Raw genomic sequence first — 17,207 nt, 5'->3', positions numbered from 1 at the left:
ATTGTAGAATGGAATTGTAGCATGTATATTATCATAAGTGACCAGTCCAGGTTCAACGCATAAATTTTCCTCTGTTCAAAAAAAAAAAAAAAAGAGTTTTAAGAAAGCTAGAAAATGGATTGAAAGAAGGCAAAACTTGAGGCAGCTATTACAATGAAAAGCTGTAGTAGCCAGAATTAGCACGGTGCTGAGACTGAGACAAGTGAACAAAGTCAAGAGAAATTTAGAAGCATAATAAATGCGACCTGTTGATAGATTCAGGTAGGGAGAAGAGAAGAAAGTAGAATCCAAGGTTTTTGGCTTGGGTAAATGAGTGGGTTACCCAAGAAAGCTGATCGCCGAAGAATCGATGCTTTTGAACTGTGGTGTTGGAGAAGACTCTTGAGAGTCCCTTATACTGCAAGGAGATCCAACCAGTCCATTCTAAAGGAGATCAATCCTGGATGTTCATTGGAAGGACTGATGCTAAAGCTGAAACTGCAATACTTTGGCCACCTCATGCGACGAGTTGACTCACTGGAAAAGACTCTGATGCTGGGAAAGGTTGGGGGCGGGAGGAGAAGGGGACGACGGAGAATGAGATGGCTGGATTGTATCACCGACTCTGTGGACATGAGTTTGAGTGAACTCCGGGAGTTGGTGATGGACAGGGAGGCCTGGCGTGCTGTTTTTCATGGGGTCGCGGAGAGTCGGACACGACTGAGCGACTGAACTGAACTGAACTGAGTGGGTGGATAGTGATATCATTCACTGAGATTAAGAAGGGCAACAGATTTGAGATAAGATGATGAATTCAGTGTTGGAAATTTCAAAATACCTAGGGGACTACCAGGAAAAGAGAAATCAGCAGTTGAATAAACATCTCCTGATATGCAGGAGATAGGCCTAACTAAAGACAGAAATTTGGGAGTGTTACTAGCATACTCTGTGAGTGAGTGAGAATGTAGAGGGAAAAGAAAGGACTCAGGAAAGAACTGTGACCAAGAGATTTCTACTTTTAGGGGCACTTATCTTATTAACTGATTATGAGGTAAATCAGGAGAAGGAGGATGAGCAACACAGGAAAACTTTGTTTAGCGTTGGCATTAAGTCTTTTTTAAGTTAGAGTTTAAATTTGGGACAGCTAGTGAGAGCACATGGTACTGTCTTATGAAATTAAGTATGTTTGCTGTTATTTTCATCACCAGTATTTCATTTTTACTTGTAAATTTTTCTTTCTCCTTTAGTACAGCTTTAAGGGTGCTATGGTTTATTATAAGCACCTTTCCTCCTTTCTCTTTCTATGCTGTTTATTGAGGAGAAAGGAGATGCTAGGTAAGAATGGACTTCAACCAAGGGATGCATTTATATTCCCTATGAATAAGTGCTCTGCCCTGCTACTGCTGCTAAGTCACTTCAGTCGTGTCCGACTCTGTGTGACCCCATAGACGGAAGCCCACCAGGCTCCCCCGTCCCTGGGATTCTCCAGGCAAGAACACTGGAGTGGGTTGCCATTTCCTTCTCCAAGTGCTCTGCCCTGGACCATCTGAATTTTACTCTTAAAAATCGTGACTTTGAAATGATGATTCTCCTTCATAGCAGCTACTATAAAGTTTAAGATCATTGGAGCTAGACCCAAAGCCGTAGTAAATACCCCGGAAGGGTGGACTCCAGGGCCTTCACTGTAAGAGGTAGAAGCTAACTAATATAAGTGATTGTAGGAGAATCCATTTTAAAGAGTCTGAAAAGTTAGGACAGTTTTGGTTATACACTTCTCACTTGTAGAGTGGTATCATAATTTCATTGGAGAAGGAAATAGCATCCCACTCTAGTATTCTTCCTGGAGAATACCATGGACAGAGGAGCCTGGTGGGCTACAGTCCATGAGGTCGCAAAGAGTTGGACATGACTGAGTGACTAACACACACACACATCATAATTTCATTAGGTAAGACATTCAGAATACAAATACCACATAGTAATAAATAGCATGGAGTATGGTGCCAGACCATCTAAGTTTGAAGTTTTGTTAATTATTAGTAATGTGACATTAGGCAAGTTACTTCTCAGTGCCTCAGTTTCCTCCAATGTAAGATGGGATAGGAATCAGCCTACCTCACAGTGTTGTTGTGACAAATGCAAACTGCTTAGCACAGTATCTGGCACATCATTAGCACTATAAATGTATTTGCTATTATTATTTGTATGAATTGAGTTTTTTTGTTTTGGTTTAATTTGTTGCTTTGGTGATCATCTTTCACTTCATTAACTGGTTTCCATTTTCCTGTATTGAATATTAAAACTTTGGATCTTTGTTAAATCTGCTTTCATAACTTACTTGTAAAAGGCCATCACAAGCCTCAGAGAAAAGATTTTGTTAAACATGGTCATTTTCCCACAGTTCACTAAATTTTAAAATATTAAGAATGGACATTTGCTGACTGAACTGAGGGCTTCCTTCATGGCTCAAATGGTAAAGAATCTGCCTGCAATGCAGGAGGCCCGGGTTCGATCCCTGGGTCGGGAAGATCATGTGAAGAAGGGAATGGCTGCCCACTCCTGTATTCTTGCCTGGAGAATTCCATGGACAGAGGAACCTGGTGGGCTACTGTCTATAAAGTCACAAAGAGTCGGACACCACCACACACACAGCATTTATAAAAGTTATAGAATGTAATGCCTTCTGTTAATATGAAAAAGAAAATCTCTCATTCCTTTTGCTTAACCTTTAAGGTCCAAGTTAATTTAGCTTGAATGTTGTTATTTGTGGGAGACAGTATTATTATAGACTTCGGCATCAGTTCTGGCAAGTTAATCTCTAAAGACTCCTCCTTCATCAAGTGAGGTTGGATCTACAGGCAGGTAGGAGAATCTAATCTAAAGAGATAAATTAGCCCAAGGCTTTGAAAGGCAAGTGGATGTTGAAATCAGATAAAGCTGGCATAGGCTTTGGAAGTAGAACAGGGAACCTCAACAAGTCTGGTAAAATAAAGGGAGGCTATGTCTGAACCTTGTTTCCCTGGTGGCTCAGAGGGTAAACCGTCTGCCTGCAATGCAGGAGACCTGGGTTCGATCCCTGGGTCAGGAAGATCCCCTGGAGAAGGGAATGGCAACCCACTCCAGTACACTTGCCTGGAAAATCCCATGGACAGAGAAGCCTGGTAGACTACAGTCCATGGGATCACAAAGAGTCAGACACGACTGAGCGACTTCACTTTGACTTTCATGTTTGAATTTAGTGTAGGAGAAACCTGAGGGTCAGACCTGAAGAAAACTCTCAGGCAGTTACTGGCTCATCTCTTTGGCTAACAGTTCACTCTTCTCCCCTACCTCCATTGTCTGTTTCCGGAATATCTCTTATATAACTCCCAGCTCAAAATCTGCCATCTCTAACCAGATACCCAAGAGTTCTCCATTTGAAATTAGGTTCACCTTTCCCCATACTTTCTTTAGACTTTGATGTTAAATACTTATTAACATCTGCCTTGTAGTGTAGATCTTTATGAAGGAATGCCTCCCCAGGTAGCGCTAGTGGTAAAGAAACTGCCTGCTGACGACGACATGAGATATGAATTCAATCCCTGGGTCGGGAAGATTTCCTGGAGTAGGAAATGGCAACCCATTCCAGTATTCTTGCCTGGAAAATGCAATGGACAGAGGAGCCTGGTGGGCTACAGCCCATAGGGTCACAAAGAGTCGAACATGACTGAGTACACACACCCTCACTAATTAGCTCCTAGGTGTTAGGAACCCACAGTGCTGATAAAACTGTTTTATACACTGTAAGTTCTCAGTCTATGTTTATTGATATTATTCATGCAAAGTGATTAGAATGTTCAGTCCTTAATTCACTGATCTTTTTAATCACTTGTGTGTGTGTGTGTGTATAAATTTCTGGATTGTGTCTTCAGTTCAGTAAGTTCAGTTCAGTTGTTCAGTCGTGTCCGACGCTTTGCGACCCCGTGAATCACAGCACGCCAGGCATCCCTGTCCATCACCAACTCCTGGAGTTCACTCAAACTCATGTCCATCGAGTCGGTGATGCCATCCAGCCATCTCATTCTCTGTCGTCCCCTTCTCCTCCCGACCCCAATCCTTCCCAGCATCAGAGTCTTTTCCAGTGAGTCAACTCTTCGCATGAGGTGCCCAAAGTATTGGAGTTTCAGCTTCAGCATCAGTCCTTGCAATGAATACCCAGGATTGATCTCCTTTAGAATGGACTGGTTGGATCTCTTTGCAGTCCAAGGGACCCTCAAGAGTCTTCTCCAGCACCACAGTTCAAAAGCATCAATTCTTCAACGATCGGCTTTCTTCACAGTCCAACTCTCACATCCATACATGACCACAGGAAAAACCATAGCCTTGACTAGATGGACCTTTGTTGGCAAAGTAATGTCTCTGCTTTTTAATATGCTATCTAGATTGGTCATAACTTTCCTTCCAAGGAGTAAGCGTCTTTTAATTTCATGGCTGCAATCAGCATCTGCAGTGATTTTGGAGCCCAGAAAAATAAAGTCTGACACTGTTTCCACTGTTTCCCCATCTATTTCCCATGAAGTGATGGGACCAGATGCCATGATCTTTGTTTTCTGAATGTTGAGCTTCAAGCCAACCTTTTCACTCTCCTCTTTCACTTTATCAAGAGGCTTTTGAGTTCCTCTTCACTTTCTGCCATAAGGGTAGTGTCATCTGCATATCTGAGGTTATTGATATTTCTTTTGACAATCTTGATTCCAGCTTGTGCTTCTTCCAGCCCAGCATTCCTCATGATGTACTCTGCATATAAGTTAAATAAGCAGGGTGACAATAAACAACCTTGATGTACTCCTTTTCCTATTTGGAACCAGTCTGTTGTTCCATGTTCAGTTCTGACTGTTGCTTCCTGACCTGCATACAGGTTTCTCAAGAGGCAGGTCAGGTGGTCTGGGATTCTCATCTCTTTCAGAATGTTCCACAATTTATTGTGATCCACACAGTCAAAGGCTTTGGCATAGTCAATGAAGCAGAAATAGATGTTTTTCTGTAACTCTCTTGCTTTCTCCATGATCCAGCGGATGTTGGCAATTTGATCTCTGGTGCCTCTGCCTTTTCTAAAACCTGCTTGAACATCTGGGAGTTCACGATTCGCATATTGCTGAAGCCTGGCTTGGAGAATTTTGAGCATGACTTTACTAGCGTGTGAGATGAGTGCAATTGTGCTGTAGTTTGTGCATTCTTTGGCATTTAGCAGCCTTCAAAAAGTTACCAGAATTGTTATAAGGTATTATAAAAGTATGACACTTTTTAAATACTAAACTAGACTTATATATCTCTACAGTCTTTATATATAACCATTTTGCAAGTGCCGAAAGTTTTGGCTCTGTTTGAAAGAATCAAATGTAAAGCAAGTAATATAAATTAAAATCAGAATCTAGGGTGATGGCACATTTGTTTATGCTGCTATCATTTGGTTCATTCTAATCCCTGATATTAGAGTTGAGTGTAAGAGTAACAGATGACACCACCCTTGTGGCAGAAAGTGAAGAGGAACTCAAAAGCCTCTTGATGAAAGGGAAAGAGGAGAGTGAAAAGGTTGGCTTGAAACTCAACATTCAGAAAACGAAGATCATGGCATCTGGTCCCATCACTTCATGGGAAATAGATGGGGAAACAGTGTCAGATTTTATTTTTTTGGGCTCCAAAATCACTGCAGATGCTGATTGCAGCCATGAAATTAAAAGATGCTTACTCCTTGGAAGGAAAGTTATGACCAATCTAGATAGCATATTAAAAAGCAGAGATATTACTTTACCAACAAAGGTCCGTCTAGTCAAGGCTATGGTTTTTCCTGTGGTCATGTATGGATGTGAGAGTTGGACTGTGAAGAAAGCTGATCGCTGAAGAATTGATGCTTTTGAACTGTGGTGCTGGAGAAGACTCTTGAGAGTCCCTTGGACTGCAAGGAGATCCAACTAGTCCATCCTAAAGGAGATCAATCCTGGGTGTTCATTGGAAGGACTGATGCTGAAGCTGAAACTCCAATACTTTGGCCACCTCACGCGACGAGTTGCTTCACTGGAAAAGACTCTGATTTGGGGAAGGATTGGGGGCGGGAGGAGAAGGGGACGACTGAGAATGAGATGGCTGGATGGCATCACCAACTCGATGGACATGAGTTTCAGTGAACTCTGGGAGTTGGTGATGGACAGGGAGGCCTGGCGTGCTGTGATTCATGGGGTCGCAAAGAGTCGGACACGACTGAGCGACTGAACTGAACTGAACTGCATTTTGGACTCTTTATTTGTCTATGATGGCTACTCCATTTCTTCTAAGGGATTCTTACCCACAGTAGTAGACATAACGGTCATCTGAATTAAATTCACCCATTCCAGTCCATTTTAGTTCACTGATTCCTAAAATGTCAATGTTCATTCTTGCCATCTCCTGTTTGACCACTTCTAATTTGCCTTGATTCCTGGCCCTACCATTCCCAGTTCCTATGCAATATTGCTCTTTACAGCATTGGATTTTACTTCCATCACCTGTCACATCTACTACTGGGTTTTGTTTTTGCTTTGACTTCATCTCTTCATTCTTTCTGGAGTTATTTCTCCACTCTTCTTCAGTAGCATATTTGGCACCTATGGACCTGAGGAGTTTATCTTTCAGTGTCATACCTTTTTGCCTTATCATAAAGGAAAGTTATGACCAACCTAGATAGTATATTAAAAAGCAGAGACATTACTTTGCCAACAAAAGTCCGTCTAGTCAAGGCTATGGTCTTTCCTGTGGTCATGTATGGATGTGAGAGTTGGACTGTGAAGAAAGCTGATCACCGAAGAATTGATGCTTTTGAACTGTGGAGCTGGAGAAGACTCTTGAGAGTCCCTTGTACTGCAAGGAGATCCAACCAGTCCATTCTAAAGGAGATCAATCCTGGGTGTTCATTGGAAGGACTGATGCTAAAGCTGAAACTCCAATACTTTGGCCACCTCATGCGACGAGTTGACTCACTAGAATAGACTCTGATGCTGGGAAGGATTGGGGTCGGGAGGAGAAGGGGACGACAGAGAATGAGATGGCTGGATGGCATCACCGACTCGATGGACATGAGTTTGAGTGAACTCCGGGAATTGGTGATGGACCGGGAGGCCTGGCGTGCTGTGATTCATGGGGTCGCAAAGAGTCGGACACGACTGAGCGACTGAAATGAACTGAACTGAATATTCAGTAAACAGTGGGTTTGTCTCTGCTTAATGTCACTAGTGCTTCTAATTATTTTTAGAAGTCACAAGCTGTAACTGACAATTCAAAATACAGAGATACTTAGAACAGCTCTGCTGTAGTATCAGCCACTCTCCAGTTACTGCAGCAACATGAGCACTTTCATCAGACTGTTTCAGGAGATTGGTTCACAGCTATCAGTAAATGCTGGGTTATCTGACCCAATTTCAGAGGACATCTTTCTAACTTGAGCTTGCTTATTTACTATGAAAAAATAATTATTCATTATGACAAAACAATTTACATGAATTTTGCCAGTTAATTTTATTACCTATATTAATTTTTGTTGTTTTTAAAAGCCTGTCTCAAGTTTGCACTTCTCTGTTTCTATACTGTTTTTATTGAAAAGTCAGTGATGAAACATAAATGCAGAGTAGAGATATTACTTCTCAATAAGTTGGTTTTACAAGCTTTTTTTTTTTTTAATATATCTCTTTCTTTAGGAATTAAATTATAATGCCAATGAGGTACCAAAGGTTTAGGAAAGAAGAAGCATATTATAACTTAGAGTGTGTAGACTATTATTTCATTAGGTGACAGTGGATCAGGATCAGCAGGTCTTGGAGAAGAAAGAGTGTTTCCCCACCATCCATTCTTCAGTTCTTTGTCCCCACAGCTCCAGCCTCTTACACCCAGAGTGTCTAAATTGCCAGAAAAAAATGGGTCTAAATATATCTTATATGCTTCTTCTTTCCCTCTCTCATTTAAATTGTTCGTAAAATCAGCTCTTCAACAGCTTCATCTTTTCTATTACCTATCTTGATTTGGGATTTGATCCCTCACTCCAGAAGTGCTATGAATATGCAACTACTATAATCTCAGGGATATCTTTGGCAAATAGAGGACCAAAAAACTGATTATTTAGGGGCTTGAAATGACTCATAGAATATAAGCAGGTTTGGGTTTTATAAGCTGACTCCATCAATTGAGGCAGTTGTCAGCTGAAAGCTTCAGCTCATGTTTGTCTTCTTTGTCTGGCAAGTTCCAGAGACCCCATTTGGAGTTATTCTTTTCTCTGCTTCCTCTTCCAAAACACACTGAAGCTTTTAGACTCCGTTTTTAAAAATAGGAATAGTTATCTTGCTTGTCTTCTACTTCTTGATGAAGGAGAAGGGAAAAAGTACATCAGTTCAGTTCAGTCACTCAGTCGTGTCCGACTCTTTGCAATCCCATGGACTGCAGCACGCCAGGCTTCCCTGTCCATCACCAACTCCCAGAGCTTACTCAAATTCATGTCCGTTGAGTCAGTGATGCCATCCAACCATCTCATCCATTGTTGTCCCCTTCTCCTCCAGCCTTCAGTCTTTCCCAGCATCAGGGTCTTTTCCAATGAGTCAGTTCTTTGTTTGAGATGGCCAGAGTATTGGAGTGTCAGTTTCAGCATCCGTCCTTCCAATGAATATTCAGGGCTGATTTCTTTTAGGATTGACTGGTTGGATCTCCTTGCAGTCCAAGAGACTCTCAAGCATCTTCTCCACCACCACAGTTCAAAAACATCAATTCTTCGGCCCTCATCTTTCTTCACAGTCCAACTCTCACATCCATACATGACTACTGGAAAAACCACAGCTTTGACTAGAATTTGTTGGCAAAGTAATGTTTCTGCTTTTTAATATGCTGTCTAGGTTGGTCATAGCTATTCTTCCAAGGAGCAAGCGTCTTTTAATTTTATGGCTGCAGTCACCATCCGGAGAAGGCAATGGCAACCCACTCCAGCACTCTTGCCTGGAGAATCCCATGGATAGAGGAGCCTGGTAGGCTTCAGCCCATGGGATCGCTAAGAGTCGGACACGACTGAGCGGCTTCACTTTCACGCTTCACTTTCGTGCATTGGAGAAGGAAATGGCAACCCACTCCAGTGTTCTTGCCTGGAGAATCCCAGGGACAGAGGAGCCTGTTGGGCTGCCGTCTATGGGGTCGCACAGAGTCGTACGTGATTGACGCGACTTAGACGAAGCAGCAGCAGCAGTCACCATCTGCAGTGATTTTGGAGCCCGAGAAAATGAAGTCTGTTTCTGTTTCCATTGTTTACCCATCTATTTGCCATGAAGTGATGGGATTGGATGCCATGATCTTCATTTTCTGAATGTTGAGTTTTAAGCCAACTTTTCACTCTCCTCTTTCAGTTTCATCGAGACTCTTTAGTTCTTCTTTGCTTTCTGCCATAAGGGGTGGTGTCATCTGCATATTTGAGGGTATTGATATTTCTCCTGGTGATCTTCATTCCAGCTTGTGCTTCATCCAGCCTGGCATTTCTCATGATGTACTCTGCCTATAGGTGGAATAAGCAGGGTGTCAATATACAGCCGTGACGTACTCCTTTCCCGATTTGGAACCAGTCTTTTATTCCATGTCCTGTTCTAAGTGTTGCTTCTTGACCTGCATACAGATTTCTCAGGAGGCAGGTCAGGTGGTCTGATATTCCCATCTCAGAATTTTCCACAGTTTGTTGTGATCCACACAATCAAAGGCTTTGGCATAGTCAATAAAGCAGAACTAGATGTTTTTCTGGAACTCTCTTGCTTTTTCGATGATCCAGCAAATGTTGGCAATTTGATCTCTGGTTCCTCTGCCTTTTCTAAATCCAGTATTTAAATTTAATCACTAATCTCAAAATCTTTGACAATCTTCAGAAAGACATGAAGTATTTTTTTTCTATTTTTAGGTAGTTTTATATGAAGAACAGAGTAAAAACACTGAAAATATTTAAGCAGTTTCTTCCTTTATTCCCAAATATGATAAGATTTGTATGAGAATATGAGAAGAGTTGATGAGATCATTTGAGAAAAGTTTTAGCTGGTAATTCTGCTAAAATAGTCTATAGTAAATGTATTATTCTTGATTTTGTTTTTAGATATCATTTGACCTTTAAGTACTTTTAATTTCTTTATTCTTAGTAGAAATTTTTTTCATACAGTCTTTTAAAAATTTCATATGTCATTTTAAAGTTATCCTATGGTCAATATTCAAGGCATCAACCAGGTTACATTGTCCCTGAACCAGCATAGTGATTTGTGGAACCAGTTTTAGTTTTCCACCTCCAGGAGTGGACACTGCTTGAAACAGTTCCCTAAGCATCAGGAATATCTTGTGGTGGAGTCTCCACTGTCACAGGGCAATATTAATATTTGGAAATGGAAGTAGTGGAAGATCCAGAGAAAGCACTTATCAGATTGGCCCTGAGTCCAATGATTAGGCTTCCTGAAGGAGTTGTCACCCTGAGCATGTCCTGAGGAACATGGCTGTGGAAACAGTACATTGCTCCAAAAGGAGTGCTTGGTTCAATGGAACACTCTGTCTTTTTTTAAAAAAAACTGGGAATCCTTTTGCCAAATTAGTGACTGGGGGCAAGTTGAAAATTTACATTTCCTAACATCTTTTATTTACGCCTAGATGATGGACCATCTGGACTATGCAACAAATGAAGAAAACCCTGGGACTGCTGGTGAACAGATTGTCCAACAATAATATCATGTGGACGTGCAATCATGTATCAATTGATTTTCTACAAATAGAGTTTGACTTTTTAAATTGACTTTTGAATTGACAATCTGGAAGAAACTTCAATGATATGCTTGCAAATATGTATCTGTAAGAGCTGGTACTGACAATTACATGATAAATAATTAAAATACAATTGCTTTTAACTCTCTTAAAGTTGTGCCTTCACATTAAATAAAAGTATATGGTCTGTGTAATTTTCAGGATGAATTATATATAGTATATTTTTATAAAAAAAAAAAAACTCTTCACCCACCCCTGTACTTGTCTTACTGAAGTCTGTTTCTTTCAACTCTAATGATAGATAAAAGTATTTGTCAAAGTGAGTTTCTGAGCAGATTTTACTGTAAAGAATTATGCAAACTTTATGCCCTATAGAACTAACTGTTTAAGATCATTCAAGAAGGCAGTTCAGCAGTGGAATTTTGCACCTTTTATCACTGCAGAGGTTAGAAATATATGATTTGGGAATATAGATAAAAGTGTATTTTTGTAGCATAAGTTTTTAAAAATCCCAATCCTTTTTTAAACTTGAGAACCTAAATTACTTCAGATTGCATATGTATGATATTAGAATATTTTTCCAATTATAGGGAAACATATAAAATTAGTCATTTGAAAGGAAACAAAAATTGAAATCCACATTTTTCAGTGGTCTTCTGTTTCCTTGAAGATGTAGCTTAAATTTCTAAACTAACCTGTAATTCTGCTATGGTATTTCTGATCTCTGAAGTTTGGATCTGCTAATGTTAAGATTAAGAGTTAATATTTTGTAAAAATTATTTTTCTTAGAAAATTATATATTAATACATATGACTCATTGTTTGAGTATTAATATCTCTAATAATCCCTTTCTCTACCTTTCCTCCCCTAATCTACTCTTTTCCCCATAGTAGACCACTGTTAGGTTTTTCAAATTTGGGTGAAGCATGGTTTACTAATATACAAACTGTGCTTCAGAGGAAAGAATTGGAGACAGAAGACAGGAAATCAGGTGTTACTCTCATTAATGACAAAGTTTGAGTAAATTTTATTAGCTCAATGCAATTGTATCTCAGATTTCTCATCTGCAAAATGAGTATGTTAGACCAAGTAATCACTCTGGTACCTTCCAACTTGAAAAGATTTTCTCATTCTTTCTTCAAACTCATATGTGAACTTGAACATTATCCTGTGAGTCATAGGTCAAATTGTCTATTTTCTTTTTTCTTAAGAAATCCCCAAGTGAAAATTGATTGCAAAGACAGCAAGATTTTGTATTTCTCTGTAAATAATGTATAAGATATGTGAACACATCTACAATTTTTCATTCTAAGGCCAGTTTAACTGATTAAAAGATAAACTTAACACCTTTCAAAAATGGATCAAACCTTTGATGTTTGATCTATATTTAGCATTTGAGGGAATTAGATGCTTTTGATTCATTGATATCTTCCCAGATTGTTAAGTTACTGAGTAATTTAGATATAGAAGCTCCCTTTACAGATATAGTAGCCCTTCTTTCTACTTAATAGACTTATGGGTCACTTGGTTTATGGCAAATGACAAATAAGAATCTGACAAGTAAGAGTTCATGTTGATTTTGCCTACATAATATCAAGTTTGAATTTTTTCCAAAGAATCTAATTGATTTGGCAGACTCGGATAGAGAGAACAGATTAAGTGCCAGGTGAAAGCTCCCAACTATATTTTCATTTATAATATCAATAAAATGTTTGCCAAAATACAGCTTTTTTAAGTAAAATTATCTGCACTCTTAGTCCAGCTTTAGGATGGTCAAAAACTTCGACCACATTTTATGAAGAATGTTACAGAAAATTTTATACCTAGAAACCTGGAATTTTAGTTCTTTGATACAAATTCTACTTTATCCAACCACTAGTAAGAAGGTAAAATCGTGTTCTAGTTTGATATTTAAATCTTACTGATTAAATAGAAAAAACAAAAAGTGAAATTCCTTGAGTTTCTCTGTCTTCAGTATCAAAACTTAATCCTTCTAGCAACTGAACTGAAAATATTTATAAAAATTACAGTAAAGTGCAGAAATATTTTATTTGGGAAATCAAAATATGAACAGAGGATAGGAAAGATGAAAATTTGCCTTAGAAGACTGTATCATTTCTTTCTCAAACTGTAAAAGTAGATGATTTTTACTTCAGTTCAACAAAGGTCAGTATGAGTTTTGTGGGAAAGGACTACAATATTCTGCTACGTTGTTTTCTTCTAGCTTGTAGATTTTTTTTAGATTAGCAATATCTTATTAGTAGACTCAGCAATTTATTTTTCTTTTGAAGGAAGAGTTTTAACCCTTCTGTTGGCATTCACTGATTTTAGTTACATGTTTATAGAGATTTTGATGAAATGGTACATTTGTAGTAAATACAAATGAGCTTCTCAGTTTTCTTTTGCTCTTTTAATTTCTGCCTTGTGTGCATACATGCTAAGTCACTTCAGTCATGTCCGACTCTTTGTGACCCTATGGGTCATAGCCCACCAGGCTCCTCTATCCATGGGATTCTCCAGGCAAGAATACTGGAGTGGGTTGCCATGCCCTCCTCCAGGGGATCTTCCCGACCCAGGGATCAAACCTGCGTTTCTTGTGTATCCTGCATCAGCAGTCAAGTTTTTTACCACTAGCACCACCTGGAAAGCCCAATTTCTGCCTTAGGTATAAGCAAAATTTATTTTCATATTTGAACTAATTTATTTAATATTTGTCTCTAAAATTTCAATCTAATCTCAGTTAATGAGACTTCAAAAATAAAAATTGCTTTTCAAACTAGTGCATTATACTAGTTTGAAGGCTTTGTATTTTCCCTTTGACAAGGGAAAATGCTGAATTTATTCAAGATGATGCCAGATAACCAGTTTTGCAGTTTAAAAATTTGTTGATGTTTTCAATGCTCTATTTACCTCAGAGGGTAACTCTGAAGGGGATAGGGGAGGGTAATGAAAATAAAATCTTGAACAAAAGTCATTTTATGCTTCCTGTAAGAAAGATACTCTGTAAATTCAGGAGATCTGAATCAAATTACTGAACATTTTGGAATTTGAAAGAAATTATGTAGTACTTATGATTTGATCATAAGAGTATTACAGTAGCCATATTACAGTAAGATTATGAATATCCTTGTTTAATGTTTCCATAATTAAGGACAGCTTTTGTATCTAAGAAAATGTTCACTGGGGGAAAATTTTTTAAACTAGGTTTTTTAGAATAGTCCTACATTTTTGGCAATTAAGGGACAACTAAAAGAAAAAATGTAGAATATTTAATGTCATCATGTATTTCTTTGATTAGGCATAAACTGTATCATAAACAACTGCTTTTCCTTCAGAATATGGATTTTTTTTTTCAGTATCTAAAATTTACCTGGTCAGCCTATAGGATTTCCCAGTGAGACAAGTCAGTATAAATAGGTGGATTTTGCCCCTTTTATACCTTCTGTTGTCTTTTTATCACATGGGAACCTATTTTAAAATATATGGTTGAATTTTTACTTCTTAAATGAAGTTTTGAGTGTGGAATTCTTTTCTTTAACCCTTTGATATGTTAGTGTAAATTAGTACTTTTATAACACTACTAGGCTTTATTTTTTTATGGAACATGATTTAAAAATTTTTGAAGTGTTAATTTGGCAGTGCTTTAAATCTCTACATTATGTGCCAATACTGACAAGAAAAAGTTTTTTAATGTATTGAATTCACTATGTATTCAATAAATTCTATTTTAAAATAAAATTTGACTTTGTTTTCATTTGAAAAATAATTGAAAATGAACTGAAAGCTACTAGATCATGTTCACATAAGATAAAAATCATAATAATCACGAAAATGTGTAGTTATTTTAATTCCAACAAATTATCCATAACCTAGATACCACAAATATCATTTAGTAGAAATTTATATTGATATATAATGACCCTTAATAAGTATTTATTGAATTGATGTATGTATAGACTGTTTTTTAAACCAAGAAATTATCATACCCTTTGTAATGAATATCCCGAGCATTTGCAGCTTTGCTGATATTCTTACAAGTTACTAAGATTCCTGCTGCCATTGTACTGTTTTTTGTTTTAACTCGCATATGGATGGCCCAGATATATATGTCTTGACCACATGTTAAGGAGTCCTATCCCCTCTATACATTAAAGTCTCTTCAGTCATGTCTGACTCTTTGCCACCCCCATGGACTGTAGCCCATCAGGCTCCTCTGTCCAACGGATTCTCCAGGCAAGAATACTGGGGTGAGTTGCCATACCCTCCTCTAGCGGATCTTCCTGAGTCAGGGATAGAACCCATGTCTCTTTACACCCCCATGGCAGGCAGTTTTCTTTACCACTAGTGTCATCCGGGAAGGGATTATGTTTTGTTCCACAGGCCCATATACCTGAAAAGATACATAAGAAACTGGAAATAGAGGCTGTCTTTAAGAAGAGAGGGAGTATGATGGCTTGAGCACAGCAGTGAGAGGGAGAATTTATTTTTCACCGTATACTCATACCACTTACAGTTTCCGTCATATATATATGGAGTCCTATACCAAGTTCAGTTCAGTTCAGTTGCTCAGTCATGTCCGATTCATTGTGACCCCATGGACTGCAGCATGCCAGGGTCACAGAACAAAATTCTCTGGAAGTGACCAAGCCCCATAGCAGCTGTTGCCGTGAGCCTTAGGATCTAAACCAGCCGGTTCCCTAGCCCCATACTAGGTAAAATACCCACCCTCTAGCATCCTAGCCAATCACCTAATGTCTCCCTTCCAGTAGGAATTTTTTGTCTTGAGGCTATAAAAATTGACTACTGACCTGTGAAAGGGGTTGGCTCTCCCTTGAGCCAGCCCGCTGTTCTAACTGTCTCTCACTCATAAACTTGATTTTTCTCTCATTCTGCCTCATGTCTGGAAATTCTTTTCCAACCCATGCACAGACCCCGACAATATACATCTATTAAGATTCAAAATACAGATCAAAAAATACTGAATTACTCTCCTCTTAATAGGTATTCATACTAATAGATGGTTAATAAAATACTCATATCATTTCCTTTAGGTACTAAGCTTTGTAAACAGTATAATGTATAGTGGAACTTTCAGTCGCTCAGTCGTGTCCGACTCTGCAACCCCATGAATCACACCATGCCAGGCCTCCCTATCCATCACCAACTCCCGGAGTTCACTCAAACTCACCTCCATCGAGTCGGTGATGCCATCCAGCCATCTCATTGTCTGTCATCCCCTTCTTCCCCCAATCCCTCCCAGCATCAGAGTCTTTTCCAGTGAGTCAACTCTTCGCATGAGGTGGCCAAAGTACCGGAGTTTCAGCTTTAGCATCAGTCCTTCCAATGAACACCCAGGATTGATCTCCTTTAGAATGGACTGGTTGGATCTCCTTGCAGTCCAAGGGACTCTCAAGAGTCTTCTCCAGCACCACAGTTCAAAAGCATCAATTCTTCAGCGATCAGCTTTCTTCACAGTCCAACTCTCACATCCATACATGACCACAGGAAAAACCGTAGCCTTGACTAGACAGACCTTTGTTGGCAAAGTAATGTCTCTGCTTTTTAATATGCTATCTAGGTTGGTCATAACTTTCCTTCCAAGGAGTAAGCGTCTTTTAATTTCCTGGCTGCAATCAGTATCCGCAGTGATTTTGGAGCCCCCAAAAATAAAGTCTGACACTGTTTCCACTGTTTCCCCATCTATTTCCCATGAAGTGATGGGATCAGATGCCATGATCTTAGTAAAGGAAGAAATATTTAACCAATTATCATGTTTTTATTTTTTACTATTTTGATTTTTGGGTCACGCCACGCAACATACAGATCTTAGTTCCCTGATTAGGGATAGAACCTGTCCCCCCTGCTGTGGAAGCATAGAGTCTTAACCACTGGACAGCCAGGGAAGTTCCCCAGTTGTCATGTTTTTATCTTAAAATTTATGTTCTTTACAAATTATGCTTATTAGCTTGAAATTCATTTCGCTTTGCTAGAAAATAGCAGTAGAACTTAGTTTTTTAAGCTCATTCCCATTTCTATAATTGCATGAAGACTCTAGAATCGATATCAGAAATTTTCAATATTTTTTATCACCCTTAACCAAAAGTCCCACAAAAAATTAAAGCAAAAGTGGAAATTCCCTGGTAGTGCACTAGTTAGGACTGAGTGCTTTCAATGCAGGTCCCAGCTCAGTCCCTGGTCAGGGAACTAAGATCCCATAAGCTGAGTGGCAAGGCCAAAAAAAAAAAGCAAAAATAAAAATAATGTATCACTGAAGGGCCTTAACAATGGAAAACAATGTCCAATTCCAGGCAACACTGATGATAACACAGTATTCTCGGTAAAAATTTGGAAATTTCAACAACCTGCATATGAGCTCTTAGAGTAGACACTTTCCCCTTGCAGCAATAGCCAGATTCAGCAGAATTCAAGAGAGAGAGCTCTGTAAATGAGAGCAAGGCAGT

General features: G+C 39.0%; 1 protein-coding gene across 3 annotated transcripts in view; it reads left to right on the top strand.

Annotated features, from left to right (window-relative positions):
* The window catches only part of SPPL2A (signal peptide peptidase like 2A), a 71,336-nt gene extending 57,084 nt beyond the window's left edge, over positions 1 to 14,252 (top strand). For all 3 annotated transcript variants that reach the window (XM_055435613.2, XM_055435612.2, XM_088839604.1), the window contains one exon: positions 10,636 to 14,252. In XM_055435613.2, coding sequence (XP_055291588.2) covers positions 10,636 to 10,710 — 75 coding nt within the window. In that variant the 3' untranslated portion in view covers positions 10,711 to 14,252. The remainder of the gene's footprint in view (positions 1 to 10,635) is intronic.
* The last annotated feature ends 2,955 nt before the right edge of the window (positions 14,253 to 17,207 follow it).

This window comes from Moschus berezovskii, chromosome 9 (assembly GCF_049115385.1).
Source record: "Moschus berezovskii isolate FMDL1 chromosome 9, NW_MosBer_1.0, whole genome shotgun sequence".
NCBI lineage: Eukaryota > Metazoa > Chordata > Mammalia > Artiodactyla > Moschidae > Moschus > Moschus berezovskii.
The sequence above is the reverse complement of the archived record's forward strand: the minus strand, read 5'-3'. Positions and strand labels throughout refer to the sequence as shown.